The sequence below is a fragment of the Lissotriton vulgaris genome, chromosome 5, assembly GCF_964263255.1.
Source record: "Lissotriton vulgaris chromosome 5, aLisVul1.2, whole genome shotgun sequence".
NCBI lineage: Eukaryota > Metazoa > Chordata > Amphibia > Caudata > Salamandridae > Lissotriton > Lissotriton vulgaris.
In genome coordinates, this window is record NC_141693.1 from 433296736 (window position 1) to 433318394 (window position 21659).

Below are 21659 nucleotides of genomic sequence, written 5' to 3' on the forward strand. Positions count from 1 at the left end.
CCTCCGGTACATAAAAAAGTAATGTCCTAAGGACATACATAGAGAATATAGGCCGAAGGGCCTCCCCTTTTGGGGCCTTTCCACGTCCTTATGTAAAAGGACCGAACTCTCATCGTTAGCCAATCAGCTCCGACCTCCCTCTAGAACCTTCCCGGGAGGAGCCTCCGTCCCTCAGATTTTCGTACGCACCCAGCTAGGGTGTCGCAATGTAGACATAGAGGTACGTGAGACCTTACCGGGGAGGCGGGAGGGTTGCATGTGAATCTATGAAAGACACCAATACTGGATAACTGCTGTTACAGGTAAGTAACGCATTTCTTATCCAGTATTTGGGTGTCTTTCATAGATTCACATGCCTGAATCAGAGTAGCCAGCAGTTATACATGCATAGTGGTAAAGCACATTCTCATATCCAGCAGGCCTGCATAAATTACAGACAACATGAGAGAAACATGGTAATATACAGTCATGCCTATAGCAGAAAAAAAACCATGAAGAATGTGCATACCTGGATGGCGGGACGAGGTAAGGCTCACCTTATTGGAAGAGATGGCGCAGCACCGCTTGTCCCACTGCAGCGTCCTTCTGCAGTTCGATGTCCAAGCAGTAGTGCTTGGAAAAGGTATGCGGGGACTTCCATGTCGCCGCTCGGCAGATGTCTAGGATCGTCACTCCAGCGAAGAGCGCCGCTGACGTTGACATCGCTCGGGTCGAGTGGGCAGTCACTCGGTCTGTCAAAGGCCGTCCGGCCTGTTCATGGCAGAAAGTAATTGCTGAAGAAATCCAGCGTGAGATGCTCTGTTTTGTCAAGGGCAACCCCATGCGCGGGTTGCTGTAGGCTACAAAGAGTTGAGAAGACTTCCTGACGTCTTTGGTCCTGTCCAAGTAGAATTTGAGACACCGTTTAAGGTCCAAGGAATGCAGCGCCCTTTCTGCTGCTGTGGAAGGGTCCGCAAAGAACGACTTGAGGACAATTGGTTCGTTCAGATGAAAGTCTGACGGCACTTTAGGAATGAATTTAGGGTTGGGCCTGAGTACCACTCGGTCGTGCCTGAATTGGAGATACGGTTCCTGAATGGACAGCGCCTGAAGTTCGCTGACCCGTCTGGCCGACGTCAGGGCTAGCAGGAGAGCCGTTTTCCAGGAAAGATGCTTGAGCGAGGCCCGGTGTATGGGCTCGAATGGGTGTTTCATGAGTTGGTTGAGCACCAAGTTCAACTGCCAGGTTGAAGGGACTTTCCGAGGCCTTGGAAAGGATCTGTAAAGCCCCTTCAGAAATTGCTTTACCAGTCGACTGGACCAGAGGGAGGGTCCCGATGGGGTCCTGGTGAACCTAGAAATCGCAGCCAGATGAACCTTAATGGAGGCGTGAGCCAGCCCCGATTGAGCCAGGTGCAGGAGGTACGGTAGCAGCTGTACTGGGGTGACCCGGAGAGGGTGTAAGTCTTGTTCCGAACACCACAAGCAGAACCTCTTCCACTTCAGCGAGTAGGTCTTGGTCGTGCTGCCCGCTCTCGCTTTGGCCAGTACTGCCCTGCAGTCCTGCGGTATATCTAGGTCTCCGAACTCACGGTGCTCAGGAGCCAAGCCGATAAGTTGAGCGAACGGAGGTTCGGGTGGTGTACTTGGCCTCCGGACATTGTCAAGAGGTTCGGGTGTTGTCGCAGGTGAATCGGGGGCCTGATGGACAGGCGAAGTAGATCCGAGAACCAATGTTGTCTCGGCCAGTACGGAGCAATCAGTATCAGCGTGCACGGTTCCGTCCTCATCTTCCGGAGGAGCCTCGGTATCATCGGGAACGGAGGAAAAGCGTACGCAAACACGCTGGACCAGCCGATGGAAAAAGCATTTCCCAGCGACCCCCGTTGGGGATGCCAGCTTGCGTAGCTTCGGCATTTGGTGTTCCCTGCCGTCGCGAAGAGATCGATCCTCGGGGTGCCCCATTGTGAGAAGACGTGGGCCACCGTGTCGCCGTTGAGCTCCCATTCGTGGGAGAGAGAGGTCTGCCTGCTGAGGGCGTCCGCGATAGTGTTGTCCTTCCCTGGAACGTACTCCGCCTTGAGGGAGAGGCCGTGCGCCACCAACCAGTTCCAGATTTTTTGCGATTCTCGTGAGAGAGAGAGAGATCGCGTTCCCCCTTGTTTGTTCAGGTAGTGCATCGTCGTGGTGTTGTCTGTTTTGACGAGCACAGGGGAAGAGCCGATACGTGGCAGGAAGGCCTGTAGAGCCAGGTACACTGCTCTCAGTTCCAGGAGGTTGATGTGTAGTTGTTTCTCCTGGGCGTCCCATTTGCCGCTGACTCGAAGGTCCAACAGTACTGCGCCCCAGCCTTCCAGTGAGGCATCGGTCGTGATGACCAGTGGTGCCGGCGGCAGGAGGAACTGCAAGCCGGCCGTCAGGTGTGTCCTGTTTCTCCACCACAGAAGGGCCTTTATGATGGCCGGTGTGATTGTGAGAATGTCGTCGAATGAGCGGAACACTGTTTCCATTGTCTCGCCAACGCCTCCTGTAGGGGGCGCATGCGGAGCCTGCAGTGCGGTACGAGGAGAATGCATGAAGACATCATCCCTAGCAAGGAGGTGAACGTCCGGACCTTGATGCGAGGCTTCTTGGCCACCGTCGCGGCCAGAGACAGTATTTTGCTGATCCTGTCCTCTGAGGGGAAAGCCTTTGCACGCTTCGTGTCCAGGGTCGCCCCTAGGAAGGTGATCCTCGTTGACGGAGTAGTGCATGATTTTTTGAGGTTGATCGTCAGACCCAGCTGTTGGAAAAGAGCGCTGCAGGCGTTGAAGGAAGCCAGCGCGTCCTCCGGGGAAGGAGCCTTCACCAGCCAGTCGTCCAGGTAGGGGAACACCTGGTGACCCCTTTGTCGCAGGAAGGCTGCCACTGGCGCCAAGCACTTCGTGAAGATACGTGGGGCAGATTTGAGGCCAAACGGCAAGACCTTGAACTGGTAATGTCTGCCCGCTATTTCGAACCTTAGGTATTTCCTGTGCCTGACGAGGATGGGGATATGGTAGTAGGCGTCCTGTAAGTCCAGGGAGACCATCGAGTCTCCTCTTTCCAGTGCTCCTAGGATCTCCTGGATTGTGACCATCCGGAAGGATTGACTCCGCAGGAAGGCGTTGAGCGCCCGGAGGTCTAAGATCGGCCTCCACTTGTCCCCTTTCTGTTGGACCAGGAAGAAGTGGGAATAAAAACCCTTCCCCTTCTGGGACTCCGGGACTCTTTCGATGGCTCCTTTGATCAACATGGCGGAGACTTCCTGGAGAAGGAGGTGCAGGTGTCTGTGAGCACGCTTCAGCGGAGGGGTGTTGGGGGGGGTGTTGACCAGTTCGAGGGAATGTCCAAATTGAATTATTTGTAGTACCCACCGATCCGTAGTGATTTTTTGCCAATTGTGGAGGAAGTGGGTTAGTTTTCCCCCAATTCGAAAGGATTGAGACGGTGGTGGGACTGGCTGGAGTAAATGGTCACTGGCGGCCGCCAGTGCCCTTCTTGGCGGATTTGCCTCTGAAGGACGATCTCCCATAGGATGACTGTCGGGACTGTTGTTTTTGCTGGGGCTGGTTCCTGTTGCCGTAGGAATAGGACGACCGATTTTGGTAGGAACCTCTGTAGGAGTACTGACCTCCGGAGCGGCCCCCCCGAAAGGATTGGTTCCGGGACTGGAGGGAGCCCAGAGCCCTCGCCGTGTCGGTGTCTTTTTTGATGGCCTGGAGTGCCTCGTCTATCTTCTCCCCAAAGAGGAATTGACCATCGAACGGCATATCCAGCACCTTAGATTGGACCTCCTGCCGAAAAGACGTCGCCTTGAGCCAGCCTTGGCGGCGGAGCACGGCAGCCCCGGCCAACTGCCGGAATCCCGTCATGGCTGCGTCGATGGCGCAGTCGATAATTTCTGCCGCGGAGTTTTGTCCTTCCGCCAGAAGAGCCTTCACCTCGTCCTGGACCGTGGCCGGCAGGCCTTGCAGATAGGGCGCTATGTCTTCCCATAGCTGGCGGTTGTAGCGGCCAAGGAGGGCGATGGAGTTTGCCACCTTGATGGACATGGCGGATGTGGTGGAGAACCTCTTGCCTATGGTGTCCAGCTTCCTTCCTTCCTTGTCCGGGGGCGCGGACAGCGGCGAGGAGGGGTTGCGGGATTGTTTTTGGGCCGCCTGAGTGACAACCGAGTCCGGTTTGGGGTGGCCGGTCAGGCAGGCAGGTGCGGAGTTCGGGGCCTTATATTTTTTGTCTAGGCGCGGAACCACCGCCGGCACCGAAGCAGGCGTGAGCATCAGCTTCTTGCCCTGTTCCCATAGAAAGTCTATAAGAGGAATAGACTTGTTCGATTTCTGGGTGTGCTCCTTGAAATCATGGAGGAAGCATTCCGTTTCCGCGGATTCCACTGCCATGTGAAACCTCCTTGCAGCTCTGTCCACCAGTTTGTGGAAACCTCCCACGTCCGCCGCTTCAGAGTGGCGCGGTCGCGGGGATGCCGGGGTAGACGAATGGTGTGATGACGCAGCATCGGCATCGTCGTCTCTGTGGTCCGAGGCGACGTCTTGCACCTCGCCTTCCTCTAAGTCCGTGTCATCCTCCTCGCTTTCCGATGAGTCCTCCGCCTGGGTTTGTGGTCGGAGTTGGCTCCGAGGACGGGCCTGGGGAGCGGAAGGGTGCGAGGCTGATGGATGCGCTTGGGTGCCCGGCACCTGGGCACCGCTGTCGGCGTCCGGGAACCGTTGTTTATAGTCCTGCACCAGGGATTTCAAATCGTTGACCAGAGACAGTGGCAAACAGATCATCGGGGTGTTCACCGTGTCGACGTTCAGGGAGCTGCCTTGATACATAACTCCGTCCCGGATCTCGTGGACGTCCTGGTGTTCTTCGTGAACCTCCGGTTCTTCGTCCGACTCCTCACTCTGGAGTGTTTCCTGTTCTTGCTCGGGTGCCAACTCCACCGTTGGGCGAACCGAGGGCGTTGGAATCAAGTGAATAGAGACTTCGACCAATCTCGATTCTTTCCAAGATGGCGCCGGGGTCTCTTCCGACGACGTGCGTGAAGATGGTGCCCCCGCCATGTGTGTTGGTGATTTGGGCACCTCCGTCAGGGTTAATGGCATCAAATTTTGCGGGGATAAGGGTTTCGCCGCCTTACTGATGGTAGGGCCTTGGACTTGAGATATCGTTGTCGAAGGTGTGTTTTTTGAACTTGACTTCGACGTTTTAGGAGACGAACTTGACTTCGACGTCTTAGGTGACGAGCCTTCGGTATGAGGTGTTTTCGGCGAAGGCGTACCTGTAGATTTAGACCTCTTAGGTGACGAAGAGGCCGCCTTCGTATTGGATGAAGGTTTCATAGGAATGGTCGAGGAGACCGGTGCGCCTGAGGACGCAGTGGTGGTCGTCGTGGCCGTCGCGGAGGGCGATGAGGCCGTAGTGGTCGACACAGTGGTCGTGACTGAGGTGGTCCGCTTAGTAGATGGAGCGGGCTTCTTGAACCTCTGGCCATCCTTAACAGACACGGAGGAGGTGGTGGAGCGTGCCTCCGAAGGCTTCCTGTGCGCCTTCTTAGGAGGAGTGTCTGTCTCTCCAGGGGACTGCACCCTGGGTCTCTTCTTGGAGACTTTGGAGGTCGCGGAGACACTACCCTCGGAAGATTCCAGAGTGTCTCGGACCTTAAGCCTGTCGAGCCATTCGCGAAGGCGAGTTTCCCTTTCCTTAACCGTCTTCTTTGGGAAGGCTCTACACACCCTACACTTGTCAGTGACGTGGTCAGGGTACAGGCAATATAAGCACAGGTCGTGCTTGTCCTCCGCTTGAATCCGCTGCTTGCCGCAGGAGGAGCAGGCCCTTAGGAGGGCTTTCTTCTGTGAGTCCGCCATGGACGAAGCTTTCTTATTAGATTCCGACATGTAGTCGATGATAGTTTGAGACTTCGAATTTTGGAAACCTGAAGAGCTCAGGTTGGAGACTCCCTAGCACAACGTGCGGTAGAAAAATCTGAGGGACGGAGGCTCCTCCCGGGAAGGTTCTAGAGGGAGGTCAGAGCTGATTGGCTAACGATGAGAGTTCGGTCCTTTTACATAAGGACGTGGAAAGGCCCCAAAAGGGGAGGCCCTTCGGCCTATATTCTCTATGTATGTCCTTAGGACATTACTTTTTTATGTACCGGAGGCTCCCGTCTCGGCGACGGGGAATGATTCAGGCATGTGAATCTATGAAAGACACCCAAATACTGGATAATTTTCAAGCTCTATTCATGTATATAATTCATTTTTATAACAATTACTTTGTAAACTTATCAAATGCGACGTTCCTCTTTCTGTTTGAGTCCATTGGTTCGCTCATATGAAAGACCACTGGTATGGGAAGCGATATACACTGAATTCTAGTAGGTCATTTTAATGCCAGGCTGGGTCAGTGTCCGATGTAACACAACGTACAGCATACCAACACCCGCAAGGATCTTGTTCGTGCTATTAAAACCTTCAAAATAAATACATAAATATTGTAGGTGGCGTACATCATAGAGGCAAAGAATTAGAGGTCAAAATTAGAGGCCTTCGTAGCCTCCTATAATCTGAGTAACATTATTGATCGAGGTGGCACTAGCGAAATGGTTTTGCCTATGTATGTAGGTAGAGGTTGTACCTCAATAATCAATGACATTTTAATTCCTAGTGACTTAATCTACTAGCGTATGGAGTTCTTAAACCCTCAAATTTTGGTGACCATAAACCTATAGAAGTAGCAGTCTCTATCATTGGGGTAGGGTATCCAATGCTGTTAATTGGATTAGTAAACTTCAACCATCTTCTGATGTCCTTTGGCTGGTATAGAGACTCCATAACCCGGTCCAATCCCTTGAAACCTTAATAAGAGATAAGCAGGACCGGACTATGAGATGCTTGGAGAATGAGGACGGTAGAGACTAGGTAGTAGCATTTGAGACCTCTTGTATATACTTTAGTATATACTTTTTATATACTTATATGTGTATGCACTTCGTCGGCTCTGGAGATTAGCCCTAGGACTTGTCTGCTTCGGCTTAGGGACTTTTTTTTTGTTCAACTGCCTCTATTTACCTGTCTTTATATATATAACGACCAGCAAAGGTCAGTAAAATACAAGAATTGCTTTCTGCTGAGGGACTTTCTTTTTTTTCTTTTTCTGGCAACGGCCTCTATTTAACTTTCTTGATTGAAAACGACCAGCAGAGGTCAGTAAAATAGCAAAATCACTTAAGCATTCTCTAGATTCCAGTCCATAGAAGTTGTCTTCCACAAGCATCCGTAGACAATAATATTCTTTTCAAATCTTGTATTTCCAGTGATATAACCACCAAAGGCCCTGATTTTGTAATAAAAACAGGGATTTGGACAATACCATTTCCCTCTGGAAGGCAATATTTCTCTCCATGTGTTCTCATACCTAGGGTGCCACGAAGTTTGGTCCTTACTTTCCCTCCATGTTAAAGAACAGTAGATGCTTCACCACCCAGGGTAATATGCTGCATAGCTAAATACATATAAGGTCTCAAAGATGAGACCTATTGCATTGCAAATGCTGGTTTTGTCCTTGTGCTTGCATTAGAAAAGCTCTTGTAAAACCAAACAGATCTAAACATGCAGTACCAAGGTGGTTTAATAATGATTGTTCAAAGGCCAATCAACAGGTGTGTAGGGCTCTTACTGCTAAACCTAGCGACCCACTCACTGTATTCACTTCACGTAAGTAGTTTAAAGATGTCATTACAATAAGGCAGAATGAGGTCACAACCCACCAATGTAACAAAGTAATTCAAGCAACGTCTGTGATGGACTTTAAGTCCTTCTGGTCTGCAGTGACTGCCATGAGAACTTTAAACTAGATTGTTACCCCGATAGTTTGTCACATTTCTAGTGAAGCATGGGTGGCCCAATTTTCTAAAACATATTCTGTGACAGCACCTACTAGACACTTTAGTAAGATTAGCTGCAAGCATCAGGGCACATTGATGTCACTGTACGAAGAAGTTGAGTTTATCCAGCAGAGTCTCAGTGAGAAGGCACCTGGGCCTGATGGAGTCCCTATAGATTTGCTAAAGTGCAATACTGATTTGTGAGCGCCTTTATTGACAAATGTTTCAACAATCTTGCACAATTCCAGATACCGGGCTCATGGTACACTTCAATCAGTGTCAATATTCAAAAAAAGTAATCGGTCTAATCCCAGTTGCTATTGTCCCATTTCACTTCTTGATACATCAGTATGGCTTCAAGAATCATGTGGGAACAATTGAGCAATGTCTGAACCTAAACCTAATTATTCACAAGTATATGTATTAGCTAAACCTTCCCCAATATATCTTGTCTTTATTGATTTGTCCTCAGCAGTTGATTGCATAAACAGCTTAAATCTGTGGAGACTCCTTCTATTCATGAAAATGGATGAAGTGCTCGTACATTTTAAGCAACCCTACACGAGAACATAAAAGCCAGAATAAGATTTGGGGCAAATGGTGAACTCTTTAGCAAGATAGAAATTTCTCAATGTGTCAGGCAGGGTTGTGTACTGGCACCATTGCTTTTTCTGTTCTATATTATTAAGCAGCGCTTAATTTGTAATAAAATTAAGTGCCAGGGTCCTCATCAGGAGGCCACTACAGCCTACACCACCCATTGCCCCTGCTAGCGCCACCAACTGCAGTACCAAACCAACTACTAACCATCACACTCCTACAAGTGTGACAGTTCAGGCTATTTTCGCCCACAAAGCTATAAGATTAGCATGGGCAGAAGGTAATAGTCATTTGTCACTTATATTGCATTAGTAAACAACTGTTGTTGTGCTGACTCTAAATCAGCATAAGTGCCGGTGCTGCCAATTAAGTGCTGGTACCGAGCACCGGAAACCACTGGCTCAAATTAAGCACTGTGTATGAAAGTAGGATCTGCTTCTTATGGTTACCCCTACATTTTGCTTGATGTTACACTGTTTTTGACTAGTCTGACTGGGATCCTGCTATTCAGGACCCTAGTCCATCTGCTTTCTCCCTAAAATGTTATGCCATGTAATTAGGTACACTCTAGATTGGATACTGGGGTACCCTTGTCAGAACCTAGTATATGGTACACATGTACCCAGGGCCTAGGTACTCCAGAGGCCTCCCATGGGATGAATCATGTATTATGCCACCCATTAGAGGTAATGCAAAATGGAACTACAGGCCTGCCATTGCAGCCTGTGTAAGATGGTACATGCACCACTTACTTTAGATATTTGTTTACTAAGTCACCCCTATAGCATGCCTTGACAATCCTGAAGCCAGGCTGCTGGGTTTTATGTGAGAGGGTGCCCCTGCATGAGTAGAGCACCCCTGCAGCCTTGGAAGACCTTTCTCCCGGGTTGGCGGTGACTCAGCCAGGCATATAGGTGGAGGTGCATTATATGCTCGCATAAAATGTTATCTCGAAAATGGCTGCAACATACCATGTCGTGTTTGGTATCAAACACCTTGGAATCATACATCCACATCAGTAACCGGTGTGGGAGGTATGATTCGGTATGAGGTATGATTCTACCCTTCAGACGCAATCTTCGTGGGGTCCCTGGTCTTCCCGGCCTTCTCAACCCAGACAGCACAAAGGGGGTAGTGCCAACCCGAGACACAGTTCTGCCCTCCTGCTGATGAGCCAAGCTCGAGCAGGGGAAGGCAACACAATAGGCATCCTGTCACAGGGAGGTGTGACCACCTCCCAGACAGGATTTAGTGTATTGGAGCTGGGTGGGTGCACTTCCAAAGCACCTGAAAGTCTGCACGAGGGCCACATTTGGTGTCCCTGTGCATAGTCCAGTTCAAACCAGTCCTGGGAGCCGTTGGCTCCTGCTCTGGCCCGAAACTGGACAAAGGACATGGGAGTAACCTCCCCACTGTCCTTACCATCCCCTGGGAGGGTCTCCTGAATCTGTCCAACCCTCTTGCGTGGGTACAAAAGGGCTTACCTGGCAGTAGGAACCTAGATTTGATGTGGACAAGATTCTGAACAAGAAACCACTGACCTTCGACCGTCTGGACACCCTGGACTTCGACTGGGCCCGACTTGGTCTCCTTTTCCGTCCACAGCAACGTCTGTGCCTGTTCACTATACAGGCTCCATGCATGACCTGTAGAGCATCAAGGACAACTGAAATATCTCCCTTGGGGTGAAAGAGTTACTCCCCTGCTTACACAGGCACCACAACGCAACTGACTGGTCTGCTGATCTCCTGCGGACTCCAAAGGCTCCAGCAACACAGGAGGTGGGTTCCTATGTTCCTTGAGGTCATTCTGCCCTCTCACCAAGTTTGAGGCCAGTACCCTAATGGGGACCGCATAACTCTTAACCCCTGTGCACCTCGTACTTTTGCAAGTGCAAATGCCCGTTGGCGTTCCCCAACTAAGAGCATTGTGCTACCGATAGCCCCAACCTCTGTGCACATTTTGTACCAAGGACTTCGGCTTCCTCGCACTCTGTGCCCTGCAAGCTATTACTTTGTGAAACTGTTAGAGGTCCCCTCGCGACTCTTGTGGCTTCGGCCTGTGGGTCCATTTAAAGGACAACACTGATTTCCTTGGGCTCCCCTTGTTGCCCCAGGCCTGCCCTGACTCCCATTGCTGTAGCGAGTCCCCTGGTCCTTGCTGGGCCAGACCGTAACCTTCTTTGACCTTATCTGTGGGTTGCCGCTGCCAAGGCTTGTTGGAGCTTGTCACCGACACCTCAGCACTTAATATCCTTCGTGGGACAGCTCGTATCCGGCTCCAGGTCATCCTAGAAGTCTCCTGGTCCCTGCAGCTGTAGAGTGAAGGTCTCCATCTTCACACCTGAAGCACCCGACATCGGTGGGCATTTGTCTACCGAGCCCCTGGTCATTCCTGTGTGACCCGGACTCCGTCACCTCTGCTTTCAGGTTTCTTCCATCAATAATCCACCTGTGGGTTCCACCGGACACTTTTCTTCTTTCAAGCAGTGGCATTTCTTTGAAGGCTCCCACTGAGAACGACAGTGATTTCCGACACCACTACGACCCTATGCAACCGGCTTCCCTGGGATAGGTAACTCTGGTACTTCAGTATCCACGGTTGGGGTGGCTCTCCAAACTTTTAAGTTACAAAGGGTCTTCGTAATCCACTGGGAAGGGTCCTTAAACTTTAAACCTCAACTCTCCCACTGAATTGTATGTAGCACGCGGTCATGTTCTCACACTGCACCCGTCCTCTGTTGGGTCCGTACTTAATCACCATGGGTGGTTCCTCTGGTTCCCAGTGATTCTACATCCTCTAGACACTGTCTTGACTCGTAGTGGTTTTTATACCACTATTTTAGTATATGGTTTGGTCTCCCCCTGGAGCCCACTGTGTATTTGTGCTACTTATGATTGTTTCTGTGCTACAGTGTTGTGTGCTTTGTGTTTGTATGTGTGTAGCAGATAAGGTGAGGTATGTAAGGTGCCTTATAATTATAAATACATATTTTTTAACTATTGTGCGGTTCTCCTTTCATTTAATCAATACTATATAGTTGCATTCTGGAGAAACAAGCTGCTTAACATTCCTTCAAGACTAAGCCTGAAGGCTGCTATTCACAGCTACCACCTGGATAGCTTTCTAAGGTAATCTTTAACCTCTTAAATCATCATAAGGGTTGTTTGGACGGGTGCAAGGTGCCCACTTTAATCAGGGGACATCATATACCAGTCCAACTTCTCACACACTGTTATTAAACGAAACCCCTATTTAACTGGTATTACCTCTGAGGTTCCCAAGGATGATAGTGTATTTCTCCCAACACTGCTATATACGCTAAAGTGTAGTGTTAATGGACTGAACTCCGAAAGATCTGCATCTGCTAGTCACTTCTTTCACTCAATTTATGGCCGATCTTGATCGTCTCAAAAACTTTTTTAAATGATACATTATGGCCTGTGGCCTCAAACAAACTCAAGTTTCTACTCTTGCTGTTGGTACTAATCGGTTAGATAGAACAAGTATTTATTCTTGTCTTGGGGTTATTTTTGATTCATTAGGCTTTTTGGTACCAATGTTACACATTGTAGGCTGAAGCTATCAAGAGGCGTTGGCTCTCTCTTTTGCCTACCACAGTCCCCCGCGGGGGGAGTTGGGGGGCGGGGGTACTCTCTCCGCTTTTGCAGATTTATGCTACACAGTACGTGCCTGTGGCAATGACCAGCGCCGAGTTATGGGGCATTACTAATGGCGTAGCTATTCAGGTGGAGAAAAATCAATTTTGTAGAAAGGTTTTATCCACCTCTTATTTTTTTTGTCACAAGGAGTTAGGCGCGAGTAATATTTCGCTAGCCCCCTACTTTTGTGGTTATCCATATGGAAAATTGAGAAGGCTGCCCCGAATCAAGCGATCATTAAAGATTGCCTAGTGTGCAATAAGGGCCTAAGTATTCCATGATTAGCATATGTGAAAAAAACTCACGAGATAGGGCTGCATCATGCCTTCACTGAGGCCTCCAGCCGGGGACCAGACAAAAAGCATATGAAAGCACTAGTATTAAACTATGACTGCTCACAAAAGCTCTCAATGGGAATTATAAACTCTCCAGCTTTAGCTAACTCTCCATAGAGCATAGAGAGTGCACTGGCACAATATTGGTCTAATGCCTGTGGGTGTTTGGAAAGATCCTTATTATTCTGCTTTAGGGAATAATATAATTATGTGCCTGCTTTGCTTCCCTTTGGGCCTTCAGAAAAGTGTTAGCATGTGCCATTATTATGGAAGATCTGCTCAGACAGTGTTAAATTTTCATGAATGAATGAATTCATTCTATAAAAAATACGCCAAAAAATGTTCAATTCCATTTATTAGATTGCACAATTTTAGACAGTGTAGATCAACTATATGCTTCCTACAGCAACTGGCGGTTGTTGACTGTTGTCTATACGTAGGATATTTTTTAGATTTGTTGCACCGTCAGGTACTACTTTGCACTTTGAGTGATTTAATTATTTCTTCTATCACTTTCTTGTTTTACTGCATATGAATTCGCTGTATTCGGATATAAATTTACATGTTTTTTATGTACGGTTCATCGCTTGAGGTCTACTGCTATTGTTAGGTTAAGGGGTCTGATTAGGTGATAGTGTTTTATAATTAATTGAAATATCGTCTATGTATTTTAATTGTTATGTCAAAAGATTTATAATATTGCTTATGTCTGTGTTCTGTTTTTGTACTTTAATGATTTTAAGTAATCGAATAAAATTGACTGACTGACTACATGTTTTTATATGTACGGTTATTTGTATGATATCTTAGTCATGGTTTTAATTGGAATAATGCACTTTTTATGGGTGCTTTTTGCACCTAAATAACGGAATTTCTGATTGTGAGGGGGCCACAAAGGAGTATGGACCTAATGTGCTAATCCCATTTGCAAACCTGGGATGTGCAATTTTTGTACACTGATTGGTTTGTGAATAAGAATGTAACTTGTGATGCGACCTATACATTCATAGTTTGAATTGCGAATAGAACATTTGTGGGGCTGCCTAGTGAACATTAATTAGGTAAGTCCCACTTTGCAGCCCTCTATTATTGGCTGAAACTGCAGGAATGGATCGGTCTGAAAGGGACTACAGACCTTTGTCCCTGCATTTGCATTCCCAAGCAGGAAACCTTTAACAGAGTAGCCCATGTGCATAAAAGGGACCAGTGCTGCTATTTTAAAAACTAAGGGGCACATGCATCATTGTAGGAATTTGCATTTCCTAAATTGCGAAAATTAAGGAATCGCAATTTAGGAATTGCAAAATCCTATGCATCAAGAAATCCTAAATTTTCGGAATTTGCGATTCCTTAATTGCGAATCGCAATTAAGGAATTGCATTACATTGATTCCTATGGGCCTAGAGGCCCATAGGAATCAATGCCGTTTTGCATTTCTATTTTTTGGAATTCGCAATTTGTTGATGCATTGCAAGGGTGCAGAGGGGGGTCCAAAGGACCCCCCTGCACCCCTGAAATGTATTTTAAAGTGCATGTTTCACACACACATGTCCTAAGGACATGTGTGTCTGTAACATGACACTTTCCAAAATGCATTTTTGTGCTTTTTTAAAGAATTTCGCAAATTAACACGAGGGTCAACCTCGTGTTAATTTGCACTTCCTATTTCAAAATTCGCATTTTTTAAAAAATTGATGCATTGCATTTAAGGAATCGCACAAATGCGATTCCTTAAATGCATTCGCATTTTTAGGAAATGCAAAAAAAAGCGAATTTTGAAAAATTGTTTCATGCATCCCAAAAACCTATTTAGGAAGCGCAAACGGCCGAATTTACCGATTCGCACCGTTTGCACTTCCTAAATAGGTTGATGCATGTGCCCATAAGATTCTTGTTTAGGAGGACATCAGGGAGCTAAGTTGAGCTGCCTACAGAACCATGGAGGGATATCAGTCAGGTTGAAGAGTATCTTTCTCTCAGTGGCGCAAAGACTGACTTTTCACAAGGCTCTTGCTGCCTCCCTCCAAGATGTGTAAAAATGAGCCAAGGATTGACCTTCCAGATGCCAGGGATTAGTTATTCCGGCGAGTGGGAGTGACCAACTCAGAGGCATCATGATTACCAATTCACCCGACCCCAGATGCTGTCCTTGAGACATCACCAGGATCAGCACTAGTGAGTTGTTGTTAAGGCCAGGGCTAAAGGTCAGCCTGCCAGTTGGACGACTGACTAACAGATACTAGGTGCGCTATTTTACAGCATCTATGAAGCCGAGCACCGTATGAAGTGCCATGCTGGTCATCAGGCAAACCTAGCTGCACAATAGACAGTCTTATGACATCTGCTGGGTTCACCACAAAATGTGTGGAAACGTTTCTACACCTTTCTGGCTGGCAAGATAACAAGAATGGGATTAACTTCCATGATTGACCAACCAACACATTCCCCTCAGAGCAAGGAGAGACACACTTGAACTCTTGGTCTTTCTGGAGCACCCAGTGTGGAGAATGGGTTTGAAGTCACCAACACGCAGTCAGTCCCCCAGTCAGGTACAATTAAACAGACTTAGCTTGGACTAAGGGAGGACAAAAGTATGGAGGAGGACAGGCTGAGAAGTTGCATGGCCATCTTGGTTGGTAGATTGGACGTGCTGTGTTCTTCTAATGATGCAAGTTCCCTTTGACAGACACAAGCTCTCCAGTACAGCTTTAAATCATTTAGCAGGGTAAAACAGGCTCCTATTTAGCAAGTGAAGGAAAGCCACTATGGAAAGCATTAAAGAGGTCGCTTAACACACAATGCAGTAAGTCAAATCGTGGCGAATAAATGAAGCATTAATGTGGTCACTTACCACATAACGCCAGTTTCATGCCATTCTCAATTGTCTCCACCTGGGGAGTGAGGATCCCTGGGGTATCCAACAGATATATGGGGGGCTTATCACACACCTGTGAAGTGAAAAGCAACAAGGGTTCCCATCTATAAAGGCGAATTCGTGAAGCTTTGAGACACACATACATTGAGAGCTAAAGAGTGACAGTAAAGAAATGTGCAGCATTGGCTTACAAGCATATCGTTCTATGTGAGGATTCCTGCAAGATCAGACTCAGGGCAAACACAGCACAGATAAAAACCGTAGCCAGAAAAATACACTGTTCTGACTTATAAACGTACAGTACTTATATGTACAGCTGTGACACACTAACAACAAGATAGGACATAACTCTGACAATGATTAAAACAGGAAGAGCACAGCTCTAGCTAACGAGCCAACAGTCAACAAAACGCATTTCTAAGCCAACATAACCTGGATGCTTGCATGAGGGGGACAAAACCTAAGTGACATGGATGGATATAGAGAGGGACAACATCTGTATGTGTGTAGTGAGAGGAATGAAAGCTGGATGGGTGCAGTAAGATAGGACTTGAACAGATGCTATGAGGATACAGACCATAGATGGGTGCAATTAGGGGTGAAACATCAATTTGGGGGCAGTTAGAGCAATGGCATGGGACATTGTGCTTCAGCAGAAGCTTTGATGAGAGGCAGTTGGGGTACTCAGCCTGAATGTAGGTTGGTGGAATTGTAGGGACCATGTGAGGGCAGCCAAGGAGCAGAGTCTTATCGAGCTTCCTGAGGGAGCATCAACAGTGTCACGTACCTGGATCCTAGAAAGCACTGCTCTGGTAATACCCGGCATTGCACCAACCCTGGAAGCTTTTCCTGTAAAAGAAGGAAAAGTATGCATTAGTTTAATTAACAAGCATAGCCCACAGAATATATCCACCATTTAACCTGCACAGTACATATAGTAGGTACAAATATTAAACCTGGCTTGGTTATGCCAAAACAAAGGTTGGAAATCTACTCATGGCAAAGTGAGGAATAAAATGACTGCCAGTGTTGAAAGGAACCACCCCCTCTAAAATATAAGGTGGGGTATAGGGCACAAAGATTCACAGTGTAAAATATATATCACTAGATGAAAACAAGGAAAAAGCAGATCCACGCTTGAGTTGCAAATTTTCCATGAGCAAATGGTCATGTGTATATTTGCTTGTGCCAAAATGGATTTCCTAAACGTTAACTAGGAGTCTTACTTCTAGGACTACTTCACTAAATTTATGAAAGTCGTAAATCTGTGCAAATGCAAGGTCATGGAACTGCAAGTGCAACGTCGTGCCTTTTTTGTTTTGTTTTAAGGAAGAGGCCCCTAGTGTATTTTTTTTAATACGTTTCACACAATGTTGCCCTTAATGGTTTTACACTGTTGCTACACTATTTTTTTTTTTAATGCAAGCATACATTAAACTTTTTTATTTAACTGATGTTGTAGAGAAATAGTACTTAAAGCTTTCTTAAAATATTGGACAATCATTTAGCGAAACTGGTTCAGACTTTCAACCCTTTTTTAAAATTACAAATTTTGCTTGGGCAAATTGTATGTTGAAAACAATCCCCAATTTTTCTTTTCTTCTTCTGCAAGCATTTGTGTAACCAAGGAGCATTCTGGAAGCATTAGAAATAGCCACAAACTGTTCAAGTTTGTAAATGTGGACATACGGTTGTATTGGAATCACTGTAGCGAGCTGAGCTTACCAGCTCACTGTATTGCCTTAAGAGCACTTGCACCATTAGTAAAGACTTTACCTCGGTAAACTATATACCACACATTTCGATCTTACACATGTGGATGCATATCTTTGTTTAGCAGAAGATAATCATATTTCCCAAAATCATAGTGCCTGCTGTAAGTTGACAGCCAAAGTGTTTGTGCTGTAACGGTTTGGGTCTTCTTATCCAGAGACAACAAAACCATAAAATGTGTAGTACTTGATCCCAAACAATAGGTTCAGAGAGTCGGTCTATTAGAATCAACACTCCTACAGACAACAGTCATTTTGTGAGATGGGCTGGCACTGGGGTTTTTGAAAGAAGCTTTGAGCCCTCCACGGAAGAGGTAACAAGAAAAGATCAATACAGCTGATATGCTGAAGATAATCACACTTTTACCAGTGATTTGAATCTTCACTGGGGTAATCCCTCTGACAACTCATCATTCTCTTTTGATATCTTCCTGCAGAAAAAAATCTTGATTCAGTATTGTTTTAAAGCAACCCGCATCAAAGGGGTCTTCGAGGGCCTCATTAGTGCCAAAGCAGTCGGTATCTTAAGTAAGGACTACATTGTGGTGGATTGCTCTGGTCATTGTCTAATGTCCATGATCATAGCGTCTCATCACAGCCCCACCCAGGTTTTCTAGGACGCACTACGATGCCACAAACAATAGAATCATGCCAAGACTCGGATTCTAAATGACAATGCCTCACACAGTGACAAAAATAAATACACATAAAACGTCCTCACACTGCTATACCACAGAACTCAACAAAGAGAAAAAAAACTATTCAGAGAAATTGAACGTTCATGCTGCTGAAACCTGCCCAGTTTGATTTGGAACACCTTCACGCGGCCACAAGATCATCACATCATCGAAACTGACTCTTACTTCATTAAGCTGCAAATTGAACCAGCAGAAATCGCCCCAAAGGAGCTCTACGAGTTTGTCAATGTTGGCACAAATCCTGTGCCATCAAATGAACCTTAAGTGAAATGCAACAAATTCAGTCACATTTTTTTATTTTAAGGTCAAAGCGAGTGATGAGCCTTTGTCAGCACTTTATTTTATTCCAGCCTGCACTACACAGAAAATCTCTAAAAACACCTGGAATCATTTCAGAGATCTCAAATATGGAGCTTTATAGCACAATCTCCATTCTTAAACCCTCTAAACATGTGATCGACCTATTACCTTTGAACTTGAATAAAGAGATACCCTAATGACTAAACCTTTTTAAGCTCTCGTTCTCTCAATTTCAAGTTGTTCCTGTCTGCTTAAAAATGGATCAATTGTCAATTCTCCTAAAATACCCTCTGTAAATGTGTGAAACTTAAAACATTATCAGCCAATTAGGATTGTACCATTTCTCATTAAAATCTAGAAAATGTGCCTGTGTAAAATGTGTAAAGGATAAGAATCTTTTTAATTACTTTCAGTCTGACTTTACAGGGAGCTGCAGCACTGAAATCAATTTCATGCAAAAAATAAATAAATAAATAATAATACAAATCGATAATGCCCTGTGCATTCTGGACACCAGAGATTCATCCTAGCTATATCTATTGAGCAGCCTTCAACACCATCAATCGTGTCATCTTTGTACACACAGTAAAAGATCGCCTGGTCTTGAAGACAACAATCTGAACTGGTGTAAAATCCTATCTTTCTAACCGATCACAAACTATCAAAATTGATAGTTCCTTTTCCAACCCTAATTCTGGTACACATGGAGTTCAACAGACATACCTTTTTAGCTATGTCTCTCTTTAATATCCATCTTGAACCCTTGGGTTACATCTGAGATTCAGCAATCTTACATTACCAATACGACAATGATCCATAGCTACATCTGAATGTCTCTTCTTCCTCTGATATCACTTTTCCCACCAATACCCTTAACAAGAAAAAATCCGAAATGACTGCTTGTCATTGCAAACTCCTAGTTATTTCGCCCCAATCATGTGCAGTACTAAAAAATGAATGGTTGACTCCACCATTATCTCAGGCTGATCCCCACTAATAAATGAAAGACAAACCTTTGCGATTCACAGTAAGTACAATCGCCTGAAGCATATGGCCAGCATGGCTAGCTGTGTCAAGCATCAATTGAGACTGATCCTGAGGATCAAGCATTTCCATTGGGAGCATCACCTCAAGAATAACATCCAAGCACTGGTATTATCAAGACTTGATCATGGAAACTTCACCTGTCCCAATCAAAGCCTTTTTGAGCAGCAGCACACTTGTCCTCTGGGAAAGACAATTACACTTTTATCAAACCCATTCCACAATCTCATAGTTTATACAAACTTTTATACCTAGTGCTTAAACTGTTTCACTCTGAACATTATCACAGTATGCAAAATAAGAGGAAGATTTCCAGGGACTCTCACAAACTCTGCTGTTGACATTCACTCTCCTTAAAACCCTTGTGTTCAATAAAAACACACTTTGAAACAATCTTTCTTAGTATAAATGCCCAAACTCTGGAATGTCACACCACCTGATATTATAACTATATTCTCTTTCAATATTCAAAGAAGAACGCAAATATTTATTCTTAGACCAACTCTTCTCTCCATCGTCTCTATAGGCCAAGGTTTTCCTCCCTTCCCTTGAGTTGTACACCGGCTGCAAAGTGTTTTTCGCACTGCACTTGTTTAGGATGTTGGGTTTGAGTTTGGCTTACCCACTCTGTTGCAAAACTGCCAGTTGTCCTCAGCAAACCTGGTAAATACTTATAATTCTCCGGCTGCATTTCAATAAACTGATTTCCGTAAATACCTGCCGGTATGAATAACCTATGGTTTTACTGGGTTTCAATTGTTCTATTATCATATGTTGATACCTTGTGCTTTTGCACTTCTTGCTTTCATTACGTCCTGCTTCGTTTGATTTCTTACCATAAACACTGACCTCTGCAATTAGTCAGGGCATTAAGTACACTTGCTCAATGTTTGGCCTTCAATGATTTTCTTTTGATATTTTAACTTTGAACTGTTTTAATCGATGTCTCACATTTATTCCATATTGTGTGTATGACCTGTTCCCTCCTTTTCAAATCCATATCCATACAGGTCTGTCTAGCCTTTGATGTTTTTCTGAAGGTTTTTTTGTATAGCCACCTCTGTAAAGGTCTCTGATCCTCTCTTGCAGTGTACGGGCTACATACAAATTCTCAATAAATTAATAACCAAAGCCTTTTATATTATACTTCACTGACGAAAGGTCAGAAAGAATTATGTAGTGGAACACAGTGTCAACTGGCAGAGCACCATTAGCCTTGTGCCACACTTTAATCCCACAATAACACTTCTTATTTCCAAATGAAGGTTTGGGTGATAATTCTAATACAACATAATTCGAAGAACAAAACAAATCTGAAAGTACTGGTATTTATATAGCGCAAACATAGCTTAGAAGCAGCAGAGCGCTGTACATTACTTGGGGGAATGAGAGATTATCCGCACGAATGGGTACATCCAGTGGGGATTAAAAAAAAAGTATTCAAACATAACATTTCAAATTTTTGATGCACAGGGAGATTAAGTGATCTGTCTATAATCAACTGGTGTGGTGTTGAGGCCTGGGTTCGAATCTGGATCCTCAGGTTCTAAAGTCGGCTGCTCTAGCTGCTAGGCCACATCTCCTTCAGCTCTAGCTGCTAGGGCATATTTCGCCAACAAAAATATGACCGGATTAGGGCTCAGAAGGCCTAAATAGGTGGAGCGCAATGGGTAATAGAGGCACTGGATTGCCCATTGGCCTATTTAAATCTGTGAATCAGAAGTCCTTTTTTTTTAGCATTTCCAAATTAGATCCAATACTGTGGCGTAGGGTACACAGCAACAACCAGTAGCTACTCAGTGGCCTGCAGGAGAAAGAAAGAATGGGCCCCTACACTCACTCCAGCCTCACATGTATTAACAGTTCTAAAACATCACACCCGCATCTCTCCAGAGCCTAGTTCAGAAGTCATGAGGGATCCTGAAGTGTCTGTTGATATATTTGTCTTGAACAATTCCTCACTTATAATGTACTGTCATTTCGTAGCCCTAATCACTAAAAAGTCTGCACTTTGAGGTGAGTTGTTCCCAATTTAGCTGGAAACAGCAAACAATTGTTGTAGAAGTAGGCCATTTTACTTTAGCCTGTAGAGGATATTTATTTATAAAGTTTTATATAGCGCGAACATGATCCCAAAGGATATCAGAGTTACCAAAATAGGATGGCCTAGGACCTGTAAGGACCTGTAGGCTACAGAGGCTGGCTATCAGGGCTCCTTTATTAAACTTCGCCTCAACTAGCAAGCTTTTGCTACTGTCTCACAGCTTGGGACTTGGAGTGCAGTTCAAGAACAACCATTTAAAGAATTCTGGACGTTGACCAATGTAAGTTTTGAAGTTGGTGTACATAATTATGACTATAATTCCCTGTGTTACCAGAAGACAATGCGGTCTTTAAAAGTTGGTTTGATGTGTGATGATTTGTTTAAATTGAAACAAAATCTAGCATCTTGGGCTTGCAGTAACTGGAGTTTCCATCTCTTTTTCTT

The 21659-nt window shown here is 45.6% G+C and overlaps 1 protein-coding gene across 4 annotated transcripts in view; it reads right to left on the reverse strand.

Moving 5' to 3' along the window:
• Positions 1-21659, reverse strand: part of MTG1 (mitochondrial ribosome associated GTPase 1) — a 195853-nt gene that overhangs the window by 43722 nt on the left and 130472 nt on the right. For all 4 annotated transcript variants that reach the window (XM_086921847.1, XM_086921848.1, XM_086921849.1 and 1 more), the window contains exons 8-9: positions 16145-16206; positions 15334-15430 (exon numbers count right to left, since the gene is read on the reverse strand). In XM_086921847.1, coding sequence (XP_086777973.1) covers positions 15334-15430; positions 16145-16206 — 159 coding nt within the window. The remainder of the gene's footprint in view (positions 1-15333; positions 15431-16144; positions 16207-21659) is intronic.